The following is a 27,004-nucleotide window of genomic DNA, read 5'->3' on the forward strand; positions in this document are numbered from 1 at the left end:
CAATATCACCTAGTTGACAGGATTTTTTGGGAGGATCAAATGAGGCTGATTATGTAAAGTGCTTTGCAAACCTTAAATGTCATATAAGTACTATTATTGTTATTAATATTATTCCTTAACCATTCTTCAAGAACCATCTAAAACCTAACCTTCCCTAACTACTCCTTCCCTCATTGGCTCTCCTCTCCTCTGAACCTCTAAAAAATTTAAAATCTTGGGGTGACTAGGTGGCACAGTGAATAGAGTACTGGCCCTGGAATCAGGAGGACCTGAGTTCAAATCTGGCCTCAGACACTTAACGCTTGCTAAGCCATGTGACCTTGGGCAAGTCACTTAACTCCAATTGCCCCTCCAAAAAAAAAAAAGCAAGAATTTAAGATCTGTAACACAATTTATCATCAAATTCAATACTGCTCTATGTCATTCACTATTTTTCATAAGATTTTTAGTCCTGTCTCCCTAAAAAACCGTCCAGCTCTTTGAAAAAAAGGGACCAAGTGAGATTTCTGCTTCATCCACATTCCTTTTCATAAGATTGAGCACAGTCCTATGGGTATTAATAAATTATTTTTGATTGATGGACCTCTCTATAGTTTCCCTTAACAGGTATCCTTGATTTGAGATCTAGACCCCAAAGTGTCTATGGATAGATTTCAGGGGTATCATAAACTTGGGTAGTAAATATATGCATATACATATGTATATGTGAAGCTCTGTATACATATATACACACATATGTATATACATACATGTAAGTAAATATATGCATTTTCTCCACTAAACCCTAACTGAAACTTAGCATTTCCTTCAATTATTTAAAAACATTATACTGAGAAGAGGTCCATTGGCTCCACAAGACTTCCAAAGGGGTCTATCAAGTTGAAAACCCCTGCCCTGAAAGGAGGAGGAAGATGGCGAGGGAGTGCTATGAGCTGCAGGAGACTATTCTAGGAGCCAAACTATTCCCCCATTTATTCCCTGTCCCTAACCTAGAACCAATGAATCATGGAATTTTGTATTTGAAAGGTCACTTAGTCCAAGCCATTTATTTTGCATAAGAGGAAACTGAGGTCCAAACAAGGGGAGTTCTATGCCCCTTCAAGTTCTAAAATTCCATATTTGAAAGTTCAAGACTATGTGTCAAGCAAAGAGGCTCCTATATTTTCTGACTCCCAGAATTCCTTGATTTCCAGTCCACCTCCCTACTCCCCCAGCCAACATCCCTTTCCCTATAGGTATTGTGTTTGTGTTTAGGAGGTCAGTACTTTCAAAGAGAAGAGTCAGCAAAAACAAAACGAAACAAAACAAACATGCAAAGACCAGCAAACATGCTGAAAACATCAGCAAGTCCACTACTGCATGTGTTAAATGGAAAGCAACCATCAACAATTCAGTTTTAACCAGAGAAACTCAGAACAGCTGGTTCTTCTTGACTTGGGATCTCCAGCCGTCAGGGTTGAAGGACATTCCTGGAAGTGAGCCTAGACCAGTTTCTGTACAGGTTGGTTCTGGGTTTCTAGTTTTATTATACAGTCTACAGTGGAAGCTCAGTCAGTCATTAAGTAGGCTGAGGACTCCTTCCACCTTTTCCATCTCTCCTCATGCACATGCCCATTAGAGCCATCATGAAAGAGTGAGCACAGTGAATGAACCTAGATGTAGGAAGATCTGGCTCCTAGTTTTAGCTCTGCCACTACCTACCTTTGGGACTTTGGAAAATTCACCTTGTCTCTCTGTGCCTCAGTTTTCTCATCTGCAGAATGGAGATAGAAATGTCTCCACTAGCAACCATAGGTACTGTTTGTATAAGATTTTTGCTGAAAAAGATGCCTACCTGTATGGAGAGTCTGGGTCAAAGCATGTCTTGGTGACATCGGTAATCTCAGGGTTGCAGCACTCCCCACCATCAAAGTTATATCTCTCATAGTTACAATCCATGTCACACATGCCATTCTGCTTCTTCTTGCTGAATGCTGAATGTCGAAGGTGCCGGCAGTCCCCACCATCATAACCTGTCAGAGTGTGGTTGCATTCAGGGTCACAGTTCTCATCTCCAATCTTGCTGATATCACAGTTGGCTAGGATGAGACGATGGCGCAGGGATGAATTCTTAACTTCTAGCACTTCTAGCTGCCACGTGATGTTATAGCGGTCAAAGGCCTCTATCAGTTGCTGGTGCTGGAATTCAATCTGCTGTTGGCTGACTGTTGGATTCTCGTGGTTGTCATCATAAATGTTCACCACTCGGTAACGCACCAACTTGGGGCGGCGGAAACTAGGGAGCTGGTTGTAGCTGGCAATCACTTCTACATTGTCACAGAGGGTCTGCCCACACAAAGGGGGCTCCAGACTAGTATCAAGCAGTAAGCCATGATGGTAGCTGAATTCAACTTTAGGGCTGCTTCCATCTTTCATAGAAGACCACATGCTTTTCATGTTCTCTAAGCTCTCCTGAAGAACAAGCTGAGGTAGTCCAGTGCCTAATCCATGATTTGCCCGCCCCATGTCCAGTATGATCTCCTTTTGAGATCGAGCTGTCTTCCAAAGACTGAAATGCTCAACGTAACCCCGATAATTATGATTTAGAGCATTACCACCAAGCATGAGCACTTTACACTTCTGGGTCAAAGGGCTAAAGATTCCACCCACTTGCTCACTACCCATTGCAACCTGGGCACCATTCACATAGAGCTTCATCAATCGTCCATCATACGTGGCAGCAAGGTGCACCCACTGATTGGGGAAGTAGCTTCGATGAGCATTGATAGTAGTCACCTTCCGCGCTCGGTCTGTCTTCATGGAGAAGAAATAACGAGGATCTCTACTGCCCTGGTCACTGATGGTGTGAATCCCCACGGCCCATCCTCGGTCACGAGAGGTGTAAGAACATTTGTCATACAGTCCTACGTGTCCCCAAAAAAGAAATATGAATGAATAAACACAACATATCACAAAATTGTTTCCCCACCCCTCCCCAACTTACAAAAATCTGTCTTAACAATTAAGCTGCTACAATAGCTAGACAGGAGAATCGGGGGTCAAGTGCTCCAGACACACAAAATAGAAATTACTCCTATTTCCTGGCCAGAGGCCAGGCTAGCTGTGACATTCACTATATAGGAAAGTCATTTTTTGTGTCTGTATCAATTTTATACACAGGGTAATGAAGGTTCCACTTCACTGTTGATCTACCAGAGGAAGCCTCATGAAAAGGCTTTGCTGATTTTATCTCTAGATCTATGCTTCTGTTCATCTCTGCCCTAACTGCCCTGTCTTTATGAATATATGCCTTGTTTTAAACTGACATGCATTCATTTATACATTCAGCAAATGGAACTCACACATTCATTCTTTCATATGGTCAGCATACTGAATTGTAGAAGACTATGCTAGGTATGGTAAAAATATGTTTTAAATAAGATACAATAGTTTACCTTCATAAAGCTTACAGTCTAATATGGTGATAAGACAAATGCAGCTAGTCCTAATACACAATATTCTATAGATACATAGAAAATTGATAAACAGGACACTTAATGAACTCTAAGGAGGATGAAGGAAGAGCTCTGTAAGGTTCTCTATTTAAATGAATATTTTAGCTTTAGAACTCAGAGTTGGGAAGGGACTTCAGAGGTCATCCAGTCCAACCCAGATTCCATATAGATGCTTCAGGTAGGAACTGACCTAGACAAGGAGATATCACACTTGTGGCAGGCAAAATTCTCAGTCCTGGAGTGCAGAGAATTAAATTAAAATGTAATTGGGATATGTTTAACGAAGTAAGTAAAAATACAGACAACACAGATAATGTTAATTTGTGGTTTTCTAAGTCAATAGGCAGCCAACAGGTAGGCATTTATATTTGAATTTGACACCACTAGAGGACTTTGCCCACCTCTGCCTCACGTAAATCCAATTCACTAGCAAGTCAAGACATCACCCACATGATGGCATTGGTCCTATTCAAGAAAGAAGGATGAACAATAGTAACTAGACCAGGTGACCCTTAAGGCTCCTTGAAATTCTGAGATCTGAAGTCTCTGTGAAACATAGAATACAGCATAGTCACTAGGAAATAATATATGAGCCAGAAAGGGAAAGGAAGGAGAGGGAGATAAAAATGAATGCAATATACCCTTTTAGACAATTTCTACTTCAGGCTCAAGATTGATTTCCGCCATCATAACTTAAGCTGCACATTTTCCATTAGCGCTAATAGGATGCTCATGGAGAATGTCCAGCATAATAAATTGAGAATGTCCTCACAGTCTTTACTCAGACTTTGAACTTAGGGTCTTTCACTAACTATGGGCATAGCTATTCTTTCTCTTTATGTCAAAGAATGTCTCAAACTGGCAATTCTTGCTGACCAATCGCCATTATATCCCCAAATCCAATTCACTAAACTATCTCAAGGCATTTTATACACCAATCCTATCCTAATTTGCATCACATTTATCCCAATAAATAGCTTAAGTATACTTTTAGACTAGAAACTACTTGAAGGTAGGAACTAAGTTCCATTGGTCATCTTATCCTGACCTAGCAAAATCTATTGCACATAATGGGAATTTAAGAAATGTTTGCTGATGACCAAATGGATATCATTCTCATAATCATATCTTTTTTTCTTACTCTATATTCACAATCAATATAATTCAACAAATGCTGGTTACATTCCAACTACTGTATGTGCAAGGCCCTGGGATTATAAAGGTGAAAAAGAGAAATAATTTCTACTCTCAGTGAACAGATAACATGACAGGGGCCACATGGAATGTCAACAAATATATGTTAAATATAGTAAAATACAAGGACAAGGGATAGATCAAGCAAAGCACTATAAGAAAATTGGAGGAGTGATTGCTTTAATCTGGTGGCATCTCAGAAAATTTTATGGAAGAAATGTCACTTCACCTGTATCTTGCAGTAAATGAAATCATTTCACATGTCAAGAGATGCAGAGGAAGAGCATTTCAAGGAAGGGAAAGGTGGCCATGCCATGCAAAGAGGAGGGAGATTGTAGGACATGACCCGGGAATACCTACTTGTCCAACAAGAGGGCATAAAGTTAAAGAGTGTGAAATAAGTGTGAAGGGGTAGCTAGAACATGGAAAGCCTTAAATGCTGGGCTAAAGAGTATATTTTATCATACAGAGAATGAAGGCTTTCAAAAAGTTTTGAATAGAGGAGTAATATGGTCAAGTCTGTCCACCAGGTAGAATAATTTTACAATTCTGTAAAGGATAAGTTTGAGAATGGGGAAGAGACAGGGAATGGGGGAAAGATTTAGAAGCTACTTCAACAATCCAGGGGAGATTTAATAAGGAACTGAACTAAGCTAGTGGCTATATGAATGGAAAAGATGAGATGGATATGTGAAAGAAACTGCCAAGGCAAAACTGACATGATTTCAAAACTGACTGGACGCTGGAAGCCAGTAAAGACTCAGAGGTTTGGGGGGGGGGGGGAGATATTGGGAGTATGTGGGCAACATAAACAGTACAGGGGAGAAGGGGGAGGGAAGGGAAGGAAGATGATGAACTCAGTTTTGGATATGTTAAGCATGAAATACCAATAGGATATCCAGGTGTAAATATCGCATAAGCTAGTAAAATTGTGGACTTAAATTTCAGGTGAGCTCAGGGATGGATACATTCATACACGTCATAGATATGCGCGCGTGCGCACACACACACACGCACACACACACATACACACCTTGGTCTTAGTCCCAGAGCTGTCCCCTATACTATGATGCCTTTCTTGTGTGTGTGTGTGTGTGTGTGTGTGTGTGTGTGTGTGTGCATGAAAAAAACCATGGTGTAGTAGAAAGGGAGCTAGTCTGAGAGGAAGAAAAAAAAAGAAACCCTGGATTCAAGTCCTACCTCTGACAAATACTGTTTCTGTCAAACCCTAGAGAGCTCACTTAAACCTTTCCCTCCCCGGACAACTCTCTAAAGACTATAAGCTGCAGATCATTTGACATTTGCATTAGCAAAATGAACCTCTTCAAAGGAGTTTATTATACCAGTGAAATCCCAAACTTTATCCTTCTACCTACTTACCTATATGCATGGTTTATTGTTCTGTCATTTTCAGTAGTGTCTAATTTTTTGTGACCCTATTTGGGGTTTTCTTGGCGAAAATACTGGAATGGTTTGCCATTTCCTTCTCTGGTTCATTTCACAAATAAGGAAACTGAGGTAAACAAAGTTAAGTGACTTGTCCAGGGTTGCCCAACTATTAAGTGTCTGAAGCCAGATTTGAACTCAGGGAGATGAGTCTTCTGACTCCAGGCCTGGCACTCTACCCACTGCTCTACTTAGCTGCCCCACACCCATGTACATGAGTCATCTGAAAAGAATGAGAAAGAAGAGATGTGAGGATAAAATCTCCCTTGATGGAGGGAATATAGTCACTTGTAGGGCCTTGGTCAAGTCACTTAACTGCTATTCCAATTCCTGAAATTTAAAATAACAGGGTTAGACTAGATAACTTCTGATGCCTTCCAACTCAGGAGGTATGAGTCTAATATTTATATTCAGAAGGGGGAGGAAAAAGATGAAACCTTTCAAGAGATGGAGAAGTAGTCTAACAGGTAGGAGAAAAGTCAGGAGAGTACAATGCACAATAAGCCTAGGGAGGGGAGAGTATCCAGAAGGAGGAGATGGCCAGAAAAACCTAGTTCTCAAAATTAAAAAAAAAAAAAACATCAAAAAGGATAAAAATGAAAAAAGCGTCATTTAAGCTAACAGTTAAGAGGTGATTGGTGATCTTGTAGAGTGGTAGGATCGGAAACCAGACTGCAAAGGATTTAAGAGCAAATAGAAAATGAGGAAATGAAACTGGCCACCTTTGACCATTTATAGGGAAGACAGATGACATCTTGAGAGGGTGGCAAGGTTGGTTTTTTTTTTTTCTTAAGGATGGGAGAGACCTGAATATTTAAGTAGGAGGAGAATAAGAAGAAGGAGAAATTATCAGCAAGACAAAGAGTATAGCAATTGTTAAAAGAATTGGGAAGATAGGAAAGAAAGGAACAGTGAGATGAAGGGTGCTCATTCATATCTTTAGAACTAGGATGGGAAGGACACAGGAAGTCAAAAGATATTGACTCTATCTATCCTCTTGGGCTTGGTAGACTGGGATTTGCAGCAAGAAAAGTAAGTGGGAAGAGACTGAAATATACAAGAACATAAGAAAAATATGGCACCCATATTACAGCCCATGAGTCAGTTTGCCAAAAACTTGAAAACCTCCACAAACTCCCACCAAAGGAGCCCACTTGGAAATCATAAATCTTTGTCAGCTTAGTCGGCATTAGGAGACAAAATATTAAAGCCTCCTCCCTCCCTCACACCTCCCAGGGTCTCGGCCCTCACTTCTGATTCTGACCAAGTTGCTCAACAGCCATCTGCTAACGATCACTCATTAACAGTGTGGTCTTGTCTAGTATCAACAAGAGCAAAGGTTACCAGAGGGCTCATTGTATTTTCTTTCCCACCTCCCAGACCTGACCCCTCCTTCTCCTCTCCCCTTCCCCCCCACCCACTCAAAGGAGAAGGAAAGTCACCTCTAATGGGAAAATTGAAAATTTTGAAACAGGCCATCCCCCAACGCCCCTTTTATTTTGCCAGGGGCTCTTAGTTCCCCCCTTTTCCTGTTGCCTTTGGAAGGGAGATCCCAGGGTTAGGAAGGTAAAATGTTTATACATCTGTAGGGCGCCCTCAGTTCAAAACCTTTCTGAGACCAGCTTTTTCTCTGAGTGTGCCTCTGTTCAAAGCAAAGACAGAAAAGGAGAGAGCAAGAACCCAAGAGACAGAGCAAAAGCAAAAGGCAAGGAACAGGCCCAGAAGTGGAGGAGACAGGCAAAAGAGTGGGGTTCCCAGGAACCAAGGGGGGGGTCAAAAACAAAAACATGTTAGAAGACAAGAGAGGTTTGAAACAATGTTCCCAGAAATTCTCTGGGAAATATTTACCTGGGAAAGGAGACAGGAGAATGCAAACTGGGAAGTTCAGGGCCAGGGTTATGGAATTTGTTTATTTCTCTATAAAGTCATTTCCTCCCAAAAATTCATATTGCCATGTGTATTCTTTAATAGTTAAAGCTACTTTTTTATTCTCCTGTTTCACACCTAACAGTGCTTCAAACAAACTATGCACTCTGGGGCATACCGAGAGACCCTCCAACAGATGGGGAATGAGGGAAGAGGAACAGAGATCATGGATGAGGGAGTAGTGCTTCCTAGTATGATCCTGGCAGAACAATCCCAGAGGATTTTCCCTGGGAGGCCACATCCAGATGTACCAAGCTGGAGGGCCACACGTAATTCTGCATGTGATTTGCATAGCATTAGCATAAATCCATATCAACTCTGGTGTCTAAGAGAATCTCAGCATTTTATAGGACCTTCGACTTCATTTGTTCAAATTGCTTCATTTTCCTGAAAGGAAAATGAAAAGGAAAAACCAGAGAGGTTGTGACTTTGTCCAGGCTCTAAAAGCACGTGGTAAAGTCTACACTAGGACACAGAATCACAGGATTTAGAGAAAGAAGGGACCTAGCATGTGTCGTGGATAGAGTATTAACTTAGAAGATCAGAAAGACGTGGGCTTAGATACTTATCTCTATTATATACTAGTTCTGTGACTATGGGAATTTATGTCTTATCTCTTAGAGCCTCAGTTTCCTGAGCTATAAAGTGGGGATAAGCATGCCAGTAGGTCATACTTTATTTGTAATTGTTAGGTTCCAATGAAATAATGCTTATAGACTGCACTACAACACTTTGAGGACTATAAAGATGCCAATTATTATTATAATCTAAGCCAAAGATTCTTAACTTGGGGTCCATGAATTTGTTTCTTTTTCTTTTAAAAAATATTTTAATAACTATATTTAATATAATTGCCTTTCTTTATAATCCTCTGTATTTTATTTTATCTACAGATTTTAAAACATTATACTGAGAAGTCCATAGGTTTCACCAGGCTGTCAAAGAGTTCCATCAACATAAAAAAAAAAAAAAAACCTCTGATCTAGACCAACTCCTTCATTTTACAGATGGGGAAATTAGGCCCAGAGAGTTGAAAGTAACTTGTATAAAATCAAAAAGGGATAATAAGTGACAAGGTTTGGATTTGAGTATAAGATTACTAGAATTTATACTATAATCACCTTTCTTCTACACTTCGACAAATGTTAAACAAATCATTTCAGAGATGTGGGAGGTTACTGGTTTACTGTAGTACACCCAAAGATAATTGAAAACTTAAATATGTGCACATCAAGATTAACTTAAAATAAAATACCAGTTCTCCTGATTCCCATTCCAATCCTCTTTCTATCCCATCTTTGAGGCAGAAAAATGTTTACATGCTCTAGAGGGAAGTTTCTTTGATGGGAAAAATGGTATTTTGTAAAATAGAATTTTTCAAGTGAAAAAATTATGAAATCTAAAAAAAAAATGTTTTTGTCCCATAAATTGTCTTCAAGTAGAAATGCCTTTATTGTTTTCCCATGAGTTGGGTATCTATTTTTAGTTTCTTTCCATCCACTAATACAGATACAACATCAGAAGTATAGAGTAGGAAAATGAAAACCTCAGAACCAGGGTACATGGGGAAAGCCACAAGACCCTCAAGAACCAGAGAAATGGAGGAAGTTTACTCCAAATACTAAGCAAGCAAAAATAACAACAACAACAATTAATGTTTCTTAGGTGGTAGAACAAAGTAAACTCGGAAAGATCACAGAAACTTTCCTTTCTGTACACTGATTTCAATGAAAGATTTATTAAGAGCTTAATATGTGAAAGGCAACTGTATTTGCTACATTTGCAGCTACATTTCCATTATATTTGCCATGTAACGGAAAAGGGTTATGTGCGAACTCTGGAGACCTGAGTTCTAGGCCCATCTAAATCTTCCACTGAGGTCTGTGTTGCTTTAGTCAAGTAAGCACTTCAACTCTCTGAGACAAAGCTTTCTTAGCTCTAAAATAAGAACTCTGAATAAAATGTTCTCTAAGGTCCCTTCTAGCACTAACATCCTATGATCTTATGATCCTCAGAAAGATTGAGGGAGGACATATCATCTGCAAGGTACTCTCATAGTCAAGGATGTTCTAGGGTTGGAAGGATCCCGGTTGAACAGGCAGAGAAACAGGGATGACAATTATCAGTCCAGATGGTGGTGTTGATGATGACAATCTTCTTATTTAGGAATGGACAGACATCTTTGCCTGATATAAATCCTCTCCATAATCAGGGTCCAGCTAGAAGTAATCTCACACTATTTCCCATCATATACTCTATGTCCCCACCAACCTAGATTATTCACAGTCTCTAGAAGTTGCCCCGAGATTTCCAACTTCCAGGTCTTTGTTCACTTTCCTATAAATGGAATGCCCCCCTTACCTTCTTCAGCTTTACTCAATCAAGTGCATGAAAAATTTGTTTCCTGATGGCACCAGTGGAAACTGATTACTCCCTTATCTCATTACAAAGCACTCTCTACTCCTCTTATGCATTTATCATGTTCTAATTTGTACTAAGTTCATTTATATTCATATCTTAGCACTCTACTAGATTACAAACCCCATCAGGGTGGAGGCTGTATCTTTTTTTGTCTTTGCATTTCTATCTTCCCCCAGACCAGATCCTCAAACATAATCAACACATAATATCTGATAGATAAAAGAATAAATGAGTGACTCATAGTTAGTCAGTCAGTCAATAAGCATTTCTTAAGTGCCTGCTATGTACCAGGCATTACGATAAGCAATAGTGATATAAAGAAAGGGAAAAGAAGATGGTGCCTGACCTCAGGAAGCTTACACTCTAGTTGGAGAGACAAATAAACAAATAAATACAAACAAGCTGTACACGGGATAAACAGGAAATAATAGGATGAAGGCACTAAAATTAATAGAAACTGGGAAAGGATCCCTGTAGAAGGCGAGATATTAGATTGGAATTGAAGGAAGTCAAGGAAGCCAGGAGATGGACGTTACAAGCCAGAGCAAATGTAGGAGTGTCTTGTTTAGAGAATGTCAAGGAGGCCAGCATCACTGGACCAAAGAGTATGTGCGAGAGTATAAGATTTAAGAAGAGTGGAAAGGTGGGGAGAGTCAGGTTATAAAGGGTTTTGACCAAGATACAAAGAGAGAATCTTGTATTTGACCTGGAGAATGATAGAGAACCACTGAAGTTTATTGAGTATGGGGGGGTTAACACTTTAGGAATAAAGAACTGACTGGAGTTGGGGGAGACTTGTGGCAGGCAAAACAACCATAAGACTATTGCACTTGTCCAAATGTGAGGTGATGAGAGCCTGTCCCTGGGCAGGGCCATTTTAGAGAAGAGAAGGGGGGATATTCGAGATATTACAAAGGTGAAATCAACAGCACTTGTTGAATATGAAGGGTAAGAGAGAGTGATGAGGCAAAGATGGTACTTCCATTGTGAGCCCGAGGGACTGGTAGGATGGTGTAGTCATAGACATTAATGGGAAAGTTTGAAAAGAGAGATCGGTAAGGGGAAGAGATAATGAGTTCAGTTTTAGACATGTTGTTTTTAAGATGTCTACCTGATATATTATTCAAGATGCCTGAAAGATGTTTGGAGATGTTGTAGGTAAGCAGTGCTGGGTAGGGAGATTTGAGATTCATAGGATCACAGACTTAAGAGTTAGAAGGTATCTTAAAGGTTCCAGTATCACAGGATAACGGTTCTAGTGACAAACTCAGAGGCTGCCTAGGCCAATTAGGTGGTGCAGTGGATAGGGCACCAAGGCTGGAGTCAGGAAGACCTGAGTTCAAAACTGGCCTTAGTTATGTGACATTGGTCAAGTCACATAACCCTGTTTGCCTCAGTTTCTTCATCTGAAAAATGAGCTGGAGGAAGAAATGGCAAAGCACTCCAGCATCTTTGCCAAGAAAACCCCAAATGGGGTCCCAAAGAGTTGGACACGACTGGAACCACTGAACAATAACAACAAATCTAGTCCAAATCTTTCATCTTAAAGATGAGGAAAGTGAAACCTAGGGAAATGAAGTGACTCTCACAAGATTCCACAGGTAGTGAGCCAGAGAGCCAGAATCCAAACTCCTACCCTTGGCCTCCTCCTCCAACGCATTTTCTTGTATCTCAAGGTGCCTCCATCTGAGCATTTCAGAGGTGCTTTGGTAGTTCCCACGTCTTTCAAAAACAAGTGTGAATGGAGAGGCCTGAAGTGGGAGAAGGGAAAAGGGTTTACCCTCCCTCCCCCAGGCTGGAAAGTTAGGTACCCAAAGAATCTGACAAGAGGTGATAAAATGAAATTAAGAAAGGAGAATTCAGGTCAGCAGTGAAAGCAGTAGTCAGGGGACCAAGAGTAAGGAGCTAAAGGTGGGGGCTGTTTTTTTTTCTTTTCTCTTTTTTTTTTTTAGTTTGTTTTCCTTTCATACTTTAATCGCTGGTATCGAAGCCACAGAGGAATGCTCGAGAGAGGAAACTTATAGAAAGCTTTTATCTGCCCAGAGAAGGGTAATTAAAACAGACAGATTTGGGTTAAGTATACCCATGTTCCAAGCAGTAGGGTGAGAGAAGATCCAGTGGAAGGAGCTGGCAGAGTTCTGTCCTCGGTACTGGAAGGGAAACTGGGATTTCATGGCGGACATACAGGCTATCTCCTCCATACCTTTTCTCTCCCTCACACAGCATGGCTTAAATAATTCAAATGAGGATAGAAGCAAAAGGGGGGCTACCTAAGCCCATGCCAACCTCAATGACTGACAGGCTCTTTGATTACATCAGGCACCTCTGGGTTTTGATGGTCCTGCTTTGCTGGGTGAGAGGGTGGGGGAGTGATAAAGGGAAAGGCAACTCTTTCCATACTCACATAACTAAGTTTAGAACAGTCCTTTCATATCTGCAGGCTATTTGAGTTAGGAGGTAGATTCAAAACAGCATGACATGGAGGCAAGGATTCTAGATTAGGAGTCTTGGGTTTAAGTCCAGCTCGCCGCTTAATAATGGTTTGATTTTAAATGGGGTACCTCTCGATTTGAACCCGGTTGTTGTTCACCTGTTTCAATCATGTCCAAGTCTTTGTGACCTATTTGTAGTTTTCTTGGAAGAGATATTGGAGTAGTTTGCCATATCCTTCTCCAGCTCATTTTAAAAGATGAAAAAACTGAGGCAAACGGGCTTAAGTGACTTGCCCAGAGTCACACAGCTAGTACATGGCTGAGGGCAGATTTGAACTCAGAAAAATGAGTCTACCTGACCAGGCCTGACACTCTATCCATTGTGCCACCCAGCCATCCTCTTTGACCCTGGATGGGAATTATACCTCCTTCCATATCTCCCTGGCAGAATTAACTAAGTATCAAAAATGAAAATAAATGTGAAAGCAATTGGAAAAAAAAATCAAGTGCTAAAAAAGTAAGGTGCTATTCTTTTAACCTGAGGATGGTCTAAATTCGTATGAATATAATTCCTTGGTTCTAAAATCCTACCTACCATTTTGCACGAACACAAACCTTTTTATAGAATTCTAGACCATAGAATTTAGGAGTTGCAGGGTCCATTATTTCCCCAGACTTCCTGTAGTCCAGTTCATATCTAAGCAGAAATCCTGCCTATAAGTTCTCTGACAAGTGGTCATCTGGCCTCCACATCATGCTATTCAATGGTACCTCCTGAGGCAGTAGCTCCATTCATTTTCGCCAGATATGATAGTCACCAAGTTCTTCCTAGCTGAAAATGGCCTACTGGTATTTTCCATATGTTGTTTTTAGATCTGCCTTCAAGGACATAACAGGACAAGTATCTCTTCTACATGATAGCCTTTCAACTCCTTGAAAACAATGAACATCACTCTGCCCCAAAGTCTTCTCTTCTCCAGTTTCTATTTCCTCAGTCACTTCAACTGATCTTTATATGATCTTTATAGTTGAAAAATATTTTGGTCCCCTCCCCATTCTGGTTGCCTTCCCCTATTTGTATTTTAGGAATAAATTCAATATTCTGGGGCAGCTAGATGGCTCAGTGAATAGAGCACCAAGCCTGGAGTTAGGAGGACCCGAGTTCAAATCTGCCCTCAGACATTTAGCTGTGTGACTCTAAGCAAGTTGCCTAAACCCTGTTTGCCTGAGTTTCTTCATCTATAAAGTAAGCTGGAGAAGAAAATGGCAAACCATTCCAATATCATTGCCAAGAAAGCCCCAAATGGGGTCACAAAGAGTTGGACATGACTAGAAGACAACAATAACAATATTCTTGAATTAAATATTATATTCCTGGTAGAAGCTAATCAGGGCACAGAACAATGGGGTTATCAGTCACCTCATCCTGGACAATAGATTTTTTTTTAATTTTAATTTAATTTGATTTTTTTTATGAAAATTTTGTAATTTACTACAACTTCCAATAATTCATTTGACAAACATTTATTCAGCATTTACTGTGTACCTATGCACTGGGGGTACAAATACAAAGAATGGAACAATCAATCCTCTCAAGGAACTGAAGATGTTTTCGTAGAAGAAAATAGAAACATATATAACCATCATATGTAAGTGCATACTGATCCTGAACCACTCCTGTTCTGTCTCTCAAATCTTTTTACTTGTGTTTTAGAAACGGCAGTGCTACATTGATAACAGGGCCATATCAATGACTATATTGATAAGATCCAGTCTGTAGGGGCGGCCAGGTAGCACAGCGAGTAAGAGCACCGGCCCCAGTGTCGGGATAACCTGGGGATCAAATCTGGGCTCAGACACTTATTACCCACCCAGAAACACCTGGCCGTGTAACCTTGAGCAAATTACTTAACTCCAATTGCTTAGGGGCAGCCAGGTGGCTCAGCGAGTAAGAGCACTGGTTCCAGTGTCGGGATGACCTAGGATAGAATCCAGGCTCAGATACTCAGCACCACACCCAGAAATAACTGGCCATGTAACCTTGAGCAAGTTACTTCACCCCAATTGCTTAAAAAAAAAAAAAAAAGATCTGGTCTGTATTCTGCTCTTTTCCCTGCTTCCTCCTACCCCCTTCACTCATACTTGGATAGAAACATTGCACCCACACCCCCCTTACCATGACCACCACCTTGGGTTGCTATTTATTTTTCCTCTTTCTGTGAAATACTTCCACTTTTCCAAATTTAACTTCACTCTATCAGAGACTGTTAGAAACCCTTCCATTTTCTTCCTTTCAAAAAGTATGTTTTGTTTTTGTTTTTTTAAAAAAAGAAATCCATTCTAACCTTTCTAGCTCAAGAGATTCACTAGCCCCACTAATTGGGCACCCCATGGACCAAACAAGATCGACTTTGACTTCTCCCCAGTGCCACTCTTAAAAAGCAGCATTCCAATGTTTTGTAATTTTGATTATTTTGTAACTCAAGAGCTTCTCTTTCTTTCTCTTCTCCCTCTCTTCTCTCTCTCTCTCTCTCTCTCTCTCTCTCTCTCTTTCTCTCTCTCTGTCACACACACACACACACACACACACACACACACACACACACACACAGAGCTACTGTTGCTTTCCAGGAAACTATTTCCTACTCAAAAACTGTGGTGGCCCCAGACAGTCAACACCAGACACTGTTCATTTTAACTTCATCATTACCTACTGGCAAGGGCAAAAATCTGCCCATAAATACAGCTATTACGTGGAAGAGCTAGTAGGAGAGTCAAGGGAGATAAAGCACATAGTGCAATAGAAAGAATGATGGATTTGGATTCAGAGGACCCAGGTTCAAATCCCAACTGTGATCAAACCCATTTGATCATGGGCAGATCAATCAAGTCTCCTAGGGTCTCAGTTCCTTCAATGTAAAATGAGGTAACTGGACTAAGGTCCTTTCCAGCATTAAATCTATAAAATTCTATGGCATTCTGGGAACCCTATGAAATTCTAGAATGATACAAGGGCAGCTACCATCTAAGCAGCCCCGCCAAAGTTAGGATTCCCATGAAGACAGTACTCACCTACAAACTACCAGGGTGTATCAAGGGCATTTCCAGCCTAGAGGAAGAAACCACTGTAAAACATGAGTTGTTGTTCAGTTATGTCTGACTTTTCGTGACCCTATTTGGGGTTTTCTTGGCAAAAATACTGGAGTAGTTTGTCATTTTCTTCTCCAGTTCATTTTACAGATGTAACTCAGGTAAACTCAGGTAAACAGGGTTAAGTGATTTGCCCAGGGCCACACAGCTACAAAATGTCTGAAGTTGGATTTGAATTCATGAAGATGAATCTTGATTCCAAGCTCAGTGTTCTCTCCATTGCACCACTTACCTGCCCCAAAGCATTAATTGGCCTGCTGGAATTTTAGTCTCTGCCACAAAAATGACAAATTTGCCATAAAACATTGGTATGTTTAATTGGATTACAAGATCTAAGAATTCTTCATAGCTATGTGAATTTGGCCCTCTTTGACCCTTAGGTTCTTACATCTATAAAATAGGTGTATTAAAACACTAATACTGCCTATGCTGGGGGTTGGGGAAGGGGTTGTGAGGTTCAGACAAGAGAATGCATGTGAAAACATTTCATCAAACATAAAGCCATGGGCAAAAGTGAGGGATTCCTATTTACATGACTTCTCAATCTAGTCAAGCCAGTCTCCTCACTGACCCCTGAACAATCATGTTTCTGCCTGACTCAAAGGCTGAATTGTGTTGTGCCCCTTCACTCTTCCTTCTCCCTACCTATATCCTACCTAATATTTCAAGGCCCACTTCAGATTTTGTCTCCTCCCCAAAGCCTTTCTCTCTCACTCTAGTGAATCTAGAGAAAAATCTCTACTTTTGTTGGGCTTATCTAGCATTTATCCATCCATATTACTCTGGCATTTAATCATGCGTTGACTGTCATATTGTCATTTAACTGTCATGAAATAGTAACCTTACAGATTCAGAGTGTGAGAATTCAAAGGGACCTTATAACAGAGAATATTAGAACACGAAGTATAGAATGATAACATTGAAAAGTGGGTTAGAATAAATTGAATGTTAGACAAGAGAAGGGACTTTGGAACATAGACCACTGAGGCCAAAAGGGATCTTAGAACATAGAATGTCAAAGCTGGGAGGGATCATACTACATAGAATGTCAGAACTAAGAGGGACCATAGAACACAAAATGTTAGAATGTAGAACACAAAATATTAAAAAGCATCCTTGAAACATAAAACGTTAGAAATGGAACATAAAATGATGGAGTTAAAAGGAATTTTAAATGTAGAATGTTAAGAGTTAGAAGAACCTCAGGGATCACCTAATCTAGAAATTCTTTGCATTTTTCATCTCAGATCTCTCTGTCAGTCTTTGAATTCTATGGTCCCTATCTCAGAACTTTTTTTTTCCCAATGCAAAATAATAAAATACATAAATCACACAGGAAACAAATCATGCTGAAATACAGTTATCAAACTATATGTTTTACAAGAAATGTACAGATCCCCTCTTAGAAATCTCTAAGGTTCCATGGATTCTCTAGGTTAAAAATTTCCCATCTGATCAAATATACTTATTTACAGATAAGAAAGCTCTATGTAAGTCCCCAACTAGACTGCAAGCATCAGAACAAAGAATGTCTTACATTTCTGTTGTTTTATTTTTTCTATTCCCTCTAGTGCCTATTATTCACATAGTAGTAATGAATTAGAAGGCATAAAGCACTGAAACAATCTTGGAGCAGAAGGTAAGACGGTTCCCACCTCATTGAGCCAAGTGATGTAAATTTCTCAACACAGCCAGGACCACAACAAGTTATGGAAAAATGCAGACCAGACGGTGTGGGCTGTGCACCTCAGACAATAGTTCTTCTCTCCAGTGTGTCTGTGATTGACTCCTACTTGCCTACACTGGAGAGGAGAGGTTAGTCTTTCAAGGTGAAGAGATGGAAAAGGGAGATAATGATGGGATTAGGCAAGGCAGGTCAGTCTGAGCTATGCAAGCCTACTGAAATCTGAAGCAGGAATATCAGGGTTGGGTAGGCAAAACTGATGAAACATAGATCAAATGTGTTTCATAGGACTTATCACAGAATGTCACAGAATATTGGAGCTGGAAGAAACATCAGAAATCAAGCAGCTATGCCCCTTCAATAATAAAAAAGAAAATGAGGCCAGAGAGGGGCAAAAACATAACTAGAACTCATGTCTTCTGACTCTCAATTGAATACTCCTTCTGTGCCCCTATTCTGCATTTGATGAATCATTTAAAATAATTCACCTTTGAAATTTCCCCCACAGATCAACTTTTGTTCCACATCAACGTTATTCACTCCCCAATAGGAATATTTTCATGTCAAAATAATATTATCCCAATAGGAGTATTTTCATGTCAAAATAGTATTTTGTGTTTATATGTGTGGTTTAAAGTTTACAAAGTGGCATCAATTTGATAATACCACAGTTTATTTCTATTTTGAAATTGCTTATTGTTCTATCAGAATCTTTCAAAAATAGCCATTGTAGAGTTACAAATGTTTTGTCAATATATGATTCCAGATTGGCTACCTCCAGGAAGCCTTACCTGCCTGACTTTATGTCCACCAGACCTTTACTGCCTTGTTTCAAGTTAACAAGTCATTATTACTACTTTTTTTGGCTCCTATAGACCTGCCACTGTGGGAGTCACAAAACAGAAATGAGAGAAAACTCTGCATTTTAAAAATTGTCATCCTGTTGGTGACACAAGACTTGCACAAGAAACAAAGAACAATGCAAAACAATATGTAATATAGAGAGAAACTACATGGTATAGGCAGTAAATACTCAGGGCATTCACACATGGAAAAGGATCTCATTGCACATAGTCAGGGAAGATACAAGATACTTAGAAACCTGTTTTTTCATCTGTAAAGCAAATGTCTAAATAACTGCCCTGCCTCATGAGGCTTTTGTGAGAATCAAGTGGGATAATGGATGTGAAATCATTTTGAAACCTGTTGTTGTTCAGTCATTTCAGGCATGTCCAGCCCTTCATGACTCCAGTGGAGTTTTCTTGGCAAAGATACTGAAGTGGCTTGCCATTTCCCTCTCCAGTACCTCCAGTGGATCTATTTTGTCAGGTAATCAGAGGTTGAATGACTTGCCCAGGGTTACACAGCAAAGAAGTATCTGAGGCTGGATTTGAACTCATTTCTTCCTGACTCCAGACCCAATTCTCTATCTACTGAACCACTGGCTGCTTCCAAACTTGTTAGGATAGCACAGATATAAGATATGACAAAGCAATGGTATAAATTCATGTGCATATGTGTGTAGAAATATGTATGAACACATGTGTGAACACACACAAACACACACACATACAATATCCAAAAACCATATGCAGCTTTACATATCAACTAGCTATCTAGGTGATATATTTTAAGTGACTTTCTGGTAAGTGGTCCAGAATGATTACCTGAGTAAAAGAGATCCTGGCCACATTGTGGAGGGCTTCAAATACCAAGAAGAATAAATTAGACTTGCTTCTAGGGGCAATAGGGAGTCATGGTAGCTTCTTAACCAAAGGAATAACACAATCAGTATAGTGCTTTAGAAAGAAGCATCTAAGACTTTTCTAATAATCAGAGCTGTCCCCAAATGGGAAAGGTTGCTTTACAAGATAATTGTTTCTTCTCCTGAAGGTCTTCAGAGTTGGCTGACGGATTACTTGCTAGGTATGTAATTCCTGTTCATCTTCTAATGGATCAGGTCAGTGGCATCAAATAGAAATGGAAAGGCTGCATATTAATTTAGAAAACTGCAAAGTAACTGTATGTTTTATTTAATTTTTTATTTTTTTTGTTACACATTTCCCAATTACATTCAAATATGGTTCATACCACGGAGAGTTTTACAGATTCGGGGAGTTTGATATTTAAGATTCTGGTGACTTGTGTAAGAACAAAACAAGGAGGGTGAGTTGGGAGGTGGGCAACCCAATTGGAAGGTTGATGAGAAAGCCCAGGTGAAAGGGTATAAGGGGAAAGGTAATAAGGGTGAGGATCATATTTTGGGGAGCAGGAGTAATAAGGTACAGAGCTCGTGAAGGACACATTGCTTTTGCTCTCCAGTTAGGTCACATATGTGGAGTCAGGATCAGGCACCTGTAAGTCTAAGACAAAATCTGAAAATGGCGCCCCATGACCATCTCCATATGTTTTTCATATTATATACTCCATACATCTCCACATGTTACTCATTGCCTCCAGTATGGTACATATAATAGAGAGCAAAAATTTCTGACATGAAAATATGTACATTAAATAATGCCATATTAAAAGTATTCTTCATAGGACCCCTTCCCCTTGAATGTCACAACCCAGACAGCCATCATATCTGCCTACCTTTAAATCTAGCTTTATATGAATGTATACATGTATGTATGTGTGTAAATGTATGGATATAGGTTGTTATGACAATTCTTTTGGAGCTCCTTTGGTATTGATGGTGGAAGTATCTCCTGCTTTCTTTCATATTCCAATTCCATAGTAACTAACATAGGGCTCTCTTTCCAAAAGTCACACAATAAATCCTAGCTGAAATAAAGGATATAAAGTTACATTTTCATACACGAATTTCAAAACCCCCAACACATTTTGTCTTGCTGATGGGTATGTACTGGATTAATAAAAGCTAAAATATTGATAAAAGTTAGTGAATAATAACTTAAAAACAGCAAGTTAGCCTAAATGCTCTGAAATCTACATCTTTACATCCAAACTAATTTAATGTCATTACATGCCCCTGTCAAACATTCCAAAATACTATTACTTTCTGGTTAAGTAGGAATTCAGTCTGGTATTTATCACTTGCTTCATTAACATACTTGAAAGACTACAGGTCAAACCCCATCACACAGAATCCCAAGGGATCCTCCCAAATCTTCCATTATAACAAAATGATCTTGTTTTGAATATTGTCTGAAATAAATGGGTCATAAACATGGGTTTCAAAGTCATTCTTATAGAAAGGCAATTGCTTTACTGGAAACTTGTTCTGAACTCAGAATTAGGATATCCTGGTTCACAGGGTCAGAGAATTTAGAGCTGAAATGGACCTCAGAGATCAACTCTCTCATTTTTACAGATGAGGAAACTGAGACCAACAGAGGTGAAGACTTGCTCATAGAGAAGACTTGATCATAGAGCTAGTAAGTACCTGAGTTAAGATTTGAACTTAGATGCTCCAACTTTGCTCTTTCTTCTGTGCTACATTCTAAAATAAGAGGAAGGTGATCTTTCCCCAAACAGTTGAAGAATTTCAGTAGCATGGAGTTTCCCATTGGCCAGCTGGATGATCAAAATATAATAGTAAGCCAATGCCAGGAGACATCCCTAAATTACATCGACATCTTTCCTTCAAATGCTCATAGATTCTTCATGCTGTGGTTCACCTCTGACAATATTTTCATTATAGTCTGGCTTCCTTCTACCACCTATCCCACTTCTAAGCCACCACACTGCCCCACCATTAGCTGGTATGTATTAAGGAATGCAAGCTCATTTTAATTGCCCATCCTTCACGGCCCAAGTTAAAGTCCCACCACCATGAACCCTTCACAGACTCATAAAGCCTGACCTTGTCTTCTAAACCCTGCCTACTCTACAGTTGAGGAAACTGGAGCTCAAGGAGCAGAACCAACACAGGAAGTGCAGAAAAGAATAAGCACACAAATCCCAGGTCTCCTCAGGCCATTATTCCTTCTATACTAGGCAGACTGGTTAATAATTCCTTACACCACTTACAGATGATTCCATGTGACTTATCAGTTAGCACTATACTGTCTTGTGTTCCTTGCTGGTTGTTGCACATGATTCATGTCTCTTGTTAGATTCTAAGCTCCATGAGGTTAAGGACCATGTGTTGGTGTCTAGTTTCTTATATGATCCACAGCACCTAGAAAACATACTGCTGAGGACTAAACAGGTGCTCAGTAACTGCTTGCTCACTGTTTGGTGATCAAAACAAAGTGAGGAAATTAAATCGCTTGTTTCTTTACCCTATTCCCATCCTCCCTAGTGACCTCTCCCCTCCACCAAATAATTAAATTCAAGGTCAAAAATAAATGGATCCGAATTCTCTGAATAATGGAAAGTCAATGTGAAGAGTTCAGAGCACTAGCCATGTAGGCCAAAGGTCTGGGTTCTCATCCTGGCTATGATGCTTCCTAGCTCTGTGGCTATAGGTAATTTACCTAACTTCTCTAAGTCACAATTTTATCTATTAAAAAATGAGGATAATATTATTTGCATTATTGGAATAGATAAAAATGAATATGAGTTATTTCCAATTCTTCATGGCAGTTGTGAGGACAACTTTTGAGGCAAGGTCTCAGGCTTTCCTTATAAGCACCTATACATACATACATACATACATACATATGTGCATGTATTACAAAGTCCTGCTCTAATGCCTCATCTTGGAATTGAGTTGGTGCTGAATTCTCAAAGTTTATGTCAGTAGAGTATCAACTCTTGCAGTTTCTACTATGCTGGAAGAGTATGATTATAGTAATGGATTGTCTGTACTTTCGAAGGACCGGCCAGAGTAAGTACTAAGACTAACACTCATCACCACTAAGATGGTAACTAAGTGATACATTATTTGACCAAAACGACCCATGAAACTATCAACCTAATAAAACAAAATGGTCCTGAGACTCTCTCCTCCTTCTGCTGGATGGATGGTGGTAGAATGCCAGAAGAGAAAACATCACACACTTTTTTTGTCTCTAAAAATTAACTTAACTGTTGGTGATATAAAAGGACTTGGCTTCAACTTACTGGGCATCACTACAGACTATCACCACAAACAAGAAAGCCAAAGAGCCCAGAAACCACCTCAGTAAAGGCACACTTGATCTCCCTGCCTAGTGAAGAAATACAGCAACCAAGAATAACAATGGTTAGGAATACAAACTCATCTGTCAAATCTTACTTAACAATATGATGGAAGATGATAAGTAACATCACCTCATAAAAAAGCAAGAAGTAGAAGGGGAAAAAAAACCAGAAAGTTTAGATAGTTCATTAAGCCAGATTATAATGAAACTAGAATGACAAATAGATGAAAAATGGAAAGGATCCATCAGGATTTCTAGACTATTTTCCCCCTTGTCAATGATACATATCTGGACTAAAATATCCCAGTCTTTGCTGTGCAGCATGAAGAAGTAGAGGTAACACTGAAGCAGACAAGGAAGGGATGCACAACTGAATCAATCCAAGTAAACAGATTGGTAGCCCATCCTAGAGGGAACACAATTTTATGGGTACTAAGAACTTGAAATTTCAGATGTCTTAAAGAAGGAAGGATATACTATGCTTGCAACAAATCATGGTATGTAATTGCTACCAGGAAAAAGTAATTCAAAAAATATCGATAACTCACAAGCCTACTTTCTCATCTCTACAAAATGTGAGAATAATCTGCATACATACAGAGGACTTTATTGATGAAAACTAAGAAGAGAACAAGCAGGTTCTTACAAATCATATTCTATCCACATCTTTGCAGTGACACAAGTGAGTAAAAGGTATAGACAGTAACAAAACAAAACAAAAAACTTCTTTAACAAAAAATAAAATTGTTCACTGGTATAAAATCCTTCCTTAATAGTTCTCCTCCAATCAGGTGTCTCCCTGCATATGTTAAATCACACAATATTCACTGAAGAGTACAACAGCAAGGTTCAGTTAATAAATATCTTTTCTAATGTTTATTTTGTATGTCATATTCACAAACTTAGCCAGACTAGTTGAGGGAAAAGAGAAATACTGAGAGTTGTGGTGGAGATAGCAGCACCAGGGATCGGAGGTTGAACAAATCTAAGGATCCCAATGATGCTATCTTATGACCTTACAATTATTAATTAAGCAGCATAATTAAGGTATCTAGGTGGAAATGTAGATTAGTGAACTAAATTTGGAGTCAGGAAGACTGGAGTACAAATCCTACCTTACATATTTATTACCTGGGTAATCTAGGGTAAGTTACTTAACCACTTGAATTCAGTTTTCTCATCTATAAAGCAAGTATTATAATAGCAATGACATGACAGGGTTTTTGTGATGATCAAATAAGATAACATGAAAAAGTGTTTTAAAAACATTAGTGCTATGTAAATTCTACTTATTATTATTAAGTATTAATTATGCCTATCAAACCAGGCATAAAACTGTGAGACATGCACACCAAAGGGAATTTGCCACTATCATAAAGTGTATTCGGCACAGAGTCCAAATGGAATAGGAATTACTATAGATGGTGAGATCCTTCAGGTGCCTCATTTTCAGTTGACATTGGCTGATTGCAACAAGCTCTGGAATCCTATAGAGTCTCCTGAGATCCCTAATCACTCAGAAGAGTTCAGACTAACTATCCACATAGGAAAACCCAAGTGAATAAAGATGATCCTTGTCTAGGCTACTATGCAATTTGTTGGGCAGTTCATCTACCAGGATGGATTTTCCACCATATGTATCTTGCATAGTAACTGTAGACAGACAGTGAACTGGGACCACAATTGGGTATGAAGAGAATAAGCTGGATTAGAATTCTTTTAAGAACTTAAAGCTTCTTCTTGATCCAAAACCCCATGTTTTAACATTAGTGTTCATCAAGTAATATTATATAATGTAAATCAGGGACTAGGATCAAAATTGTAGGTAAGCCAAAGGGTAATATAGAGATACATTAATAAAGGACAATAAAGAACTACGTGTAAAAAGTTTCATCAAAGATAAAAGACCAGAAAAAGGGGTATGTAAGAGCAAGGGATAATCAATGAATAGCCCATAGGCTGCATTGGTGTCTGTCTATCAAGAGGCTTAGAGAAAGTCTACCAGCATAATGAAAGAACTGCTGTGGAAGATTTTTGGAAGAACTTAAGACAGGAATCACACAGGATAAGAAGGTTTAACATCTACCATTAAAATCCTTGAGTAGGTTAGCCTGGTCAAAGTAGTTAGAAAATTTTGAAAAGAAAGGTAGCAGCAGCTTCAATTTTATCTGTTGGTAATAAGAAGTCCTGGTAGGTTTCTGAACAGGAGAATAACACTAGGAAAGTAGTATTTTAGGAAGATTTATCTGGTGAACGTGAACAAAATGAGATGGAATAAGGAGATTGGTGACCCAGATGCCAGTTAGGAATGTATTCGTTTGCATCCTTCAATGATTCTTCTGTTTTAACCCTTAATACTGCTCTTCATAGGGTAGCACAGCGAGTAAGAGCACCGGCTCCAATGTCGGGATGACCTGGGGATAGAATCCGGGCTCAGATACTTAGCACCCACCCAGAAATAACTGGCCGTGAAACCTTGAGCAAGTTACTTAGCCCCGAGTGCTTAAAAAAAAAAAAAATACTTCTCTTCATAGACATTTATCTTCACCCACTTTTGCACAGGCCTTTGTTTCACTATTCCAAGCTCAATGTCAATAGTTAATGGACTCAATCTCTTCCCATTAAAAAAAAAAATAGGACACGAGCTTTTCTTGAGTCTTTTCTCATTGTCCACAGTCTCTCAGAGATCACTGACAGCAGCTGCATGACCACATCTTTCACCTTCTTTTAGGATGCAGTTCATCTTGACCAGGTGACTTGAGTTCACGGAAGGCAACTAGACGCTGTCTTACTTTCTGCTTACTTATCTTTGGTGTCAACTCCCTATTGCTAGAGTCGCTCAGAAAAGGTTAGATGATGTTCTATATTACTTATTTAAGAAGGTAAGAAAACAATGAATGTTATAGAGAGGTTTCATCCCAAATAGCTAAAATCTATTTCTAAAAGTTTCAGCACTAAAATTTTACAGATCTGGCCCAATACTCACATTTTACAGATGGAAAAAAAAAAATGAAGTTCAGAGATGAAGTGACTTAAGGCCCAAGGTCACATTGGGATTAAGTATCACACAGATAATTTAACCCAGTTTTATCTGATTCTAAAACCAGGATTTGTTACACTAAACAGTGCCACCCTACCCACTTGGACTATTGGCAGATGTTATCTGGATCATTCAAGGATTTATAGCATTTTAAAGCAAGAAGAGGCATGAGACATGAGCTAACCCGGGGCCCCACTTATTTTCATTTTTTTTTTCTTTTATCATAGGGGCAATTGGGGTGACTTGCCCAAGGTCACACAGCTAGTAAGTGTTAAGTGTCTGAGGTCATATTTGAACTCAGATCCTCCTGACTCCAAGGCCAGTGCTCTATTCGCTGTGCTTCCTAGCCACACACCCCCCCCCCCAACTTATTTTACAGGTGAGAAAACAAAGATCAAGAGAGAAGAAGTAGTCAAAGCCACGTTACTAGTTGGTGGTAAGGACAGTGTTTCCATCCAGTTCCCTTGATTCCCAGCAATTCCAGTATTTCCCCTCTGAGCCATACTGTCTCTCCACCTATGTGGATACTCAACACTCCCTCAGTGATGCTAGATGGACTGCTGCTGCTGTATCTTTGGTGTTAATATTTTTAAATCCACATGATTGACTTGCTTGTCTCATGCGATCTCTATTTACATCACAGGCTACTACAACCTTCATGTGGTGGGTTTGTTTTGGTTCTTTGGTTGTTTTCTAGAAATCCCATGTTGTGTTTTGTTTTTCAAATCTTCCTGGCGACGGATGCTCCCAGCAGCCTGCCTTTCCATTCCCCTCCTTCTAATGGCTTTAATGAATAACTGGAAGGAGACAGAGGAAGCCAGACATTAAGGCAGATGGAGAGCTGCACAATCAGGAAGCTTTCGACACAGAGATGCTCACTGAAATACACACAGTCAAGCGAGGACGTTCAAAGCACAGGGTCTGGAGCAGATTTCTGTGGGCTTATTTAAACTACACACTCAGCCTGCAGATACGGGACTCCTGGAGTCTTTGTTTGTAAACAGCTATTCCTGCTGGCATTTGACTTAGGAGGGAGGGGGAAGACAGTGAGAGGGAAGGGGGAAGAAAAGGCAGGGAGGAGAGAGAAGGAGGGAAAGGGAAAGAGAGAGGCACAGAGAAGGGGA

General features: G+C 39.6%; 1 protein-coding gene across 1 annotated transcript in view; it reads right to left on the reverse strand.

Annotated features, from left to right (window-relative positions):
- PAPPA (pappalysin 1) overlaps positions 1-27,004 on the reverse strand; it is a 306,500-nt gene that overhangs the window by 264,597 nt on the left and 14,899 nt on the right. Inside the window, exon 2 of the mRNA XM_069073822.1 lies at positions 1,835-2,903. Within this exon, the coding sequence (XP_068929923.1) occupies positions 1,835-2,903 (1,069 nt within the window). The remainder of the gene's footprint in view (positions 1-1,834; positions 2,904-27,004) is intronic.

The sequence above is a fragment of the Petaurus breviceps genome, unplaced genomic scaffold (genome assembly GCF_028583685.1).
Source record: "Petaurus breviceps papuanus isolate PSGF00001 unplaced genomic scaffold, PetGlider_PUasm1.0 90879, whole genome shotgun sequence".
Classification (NCBI taxonomy): Eukaryota; Metazoa; Chordata; class Mammalia; order Diprotodontia; family Petauridae; genus Petaurus; species Petaurus breviceps.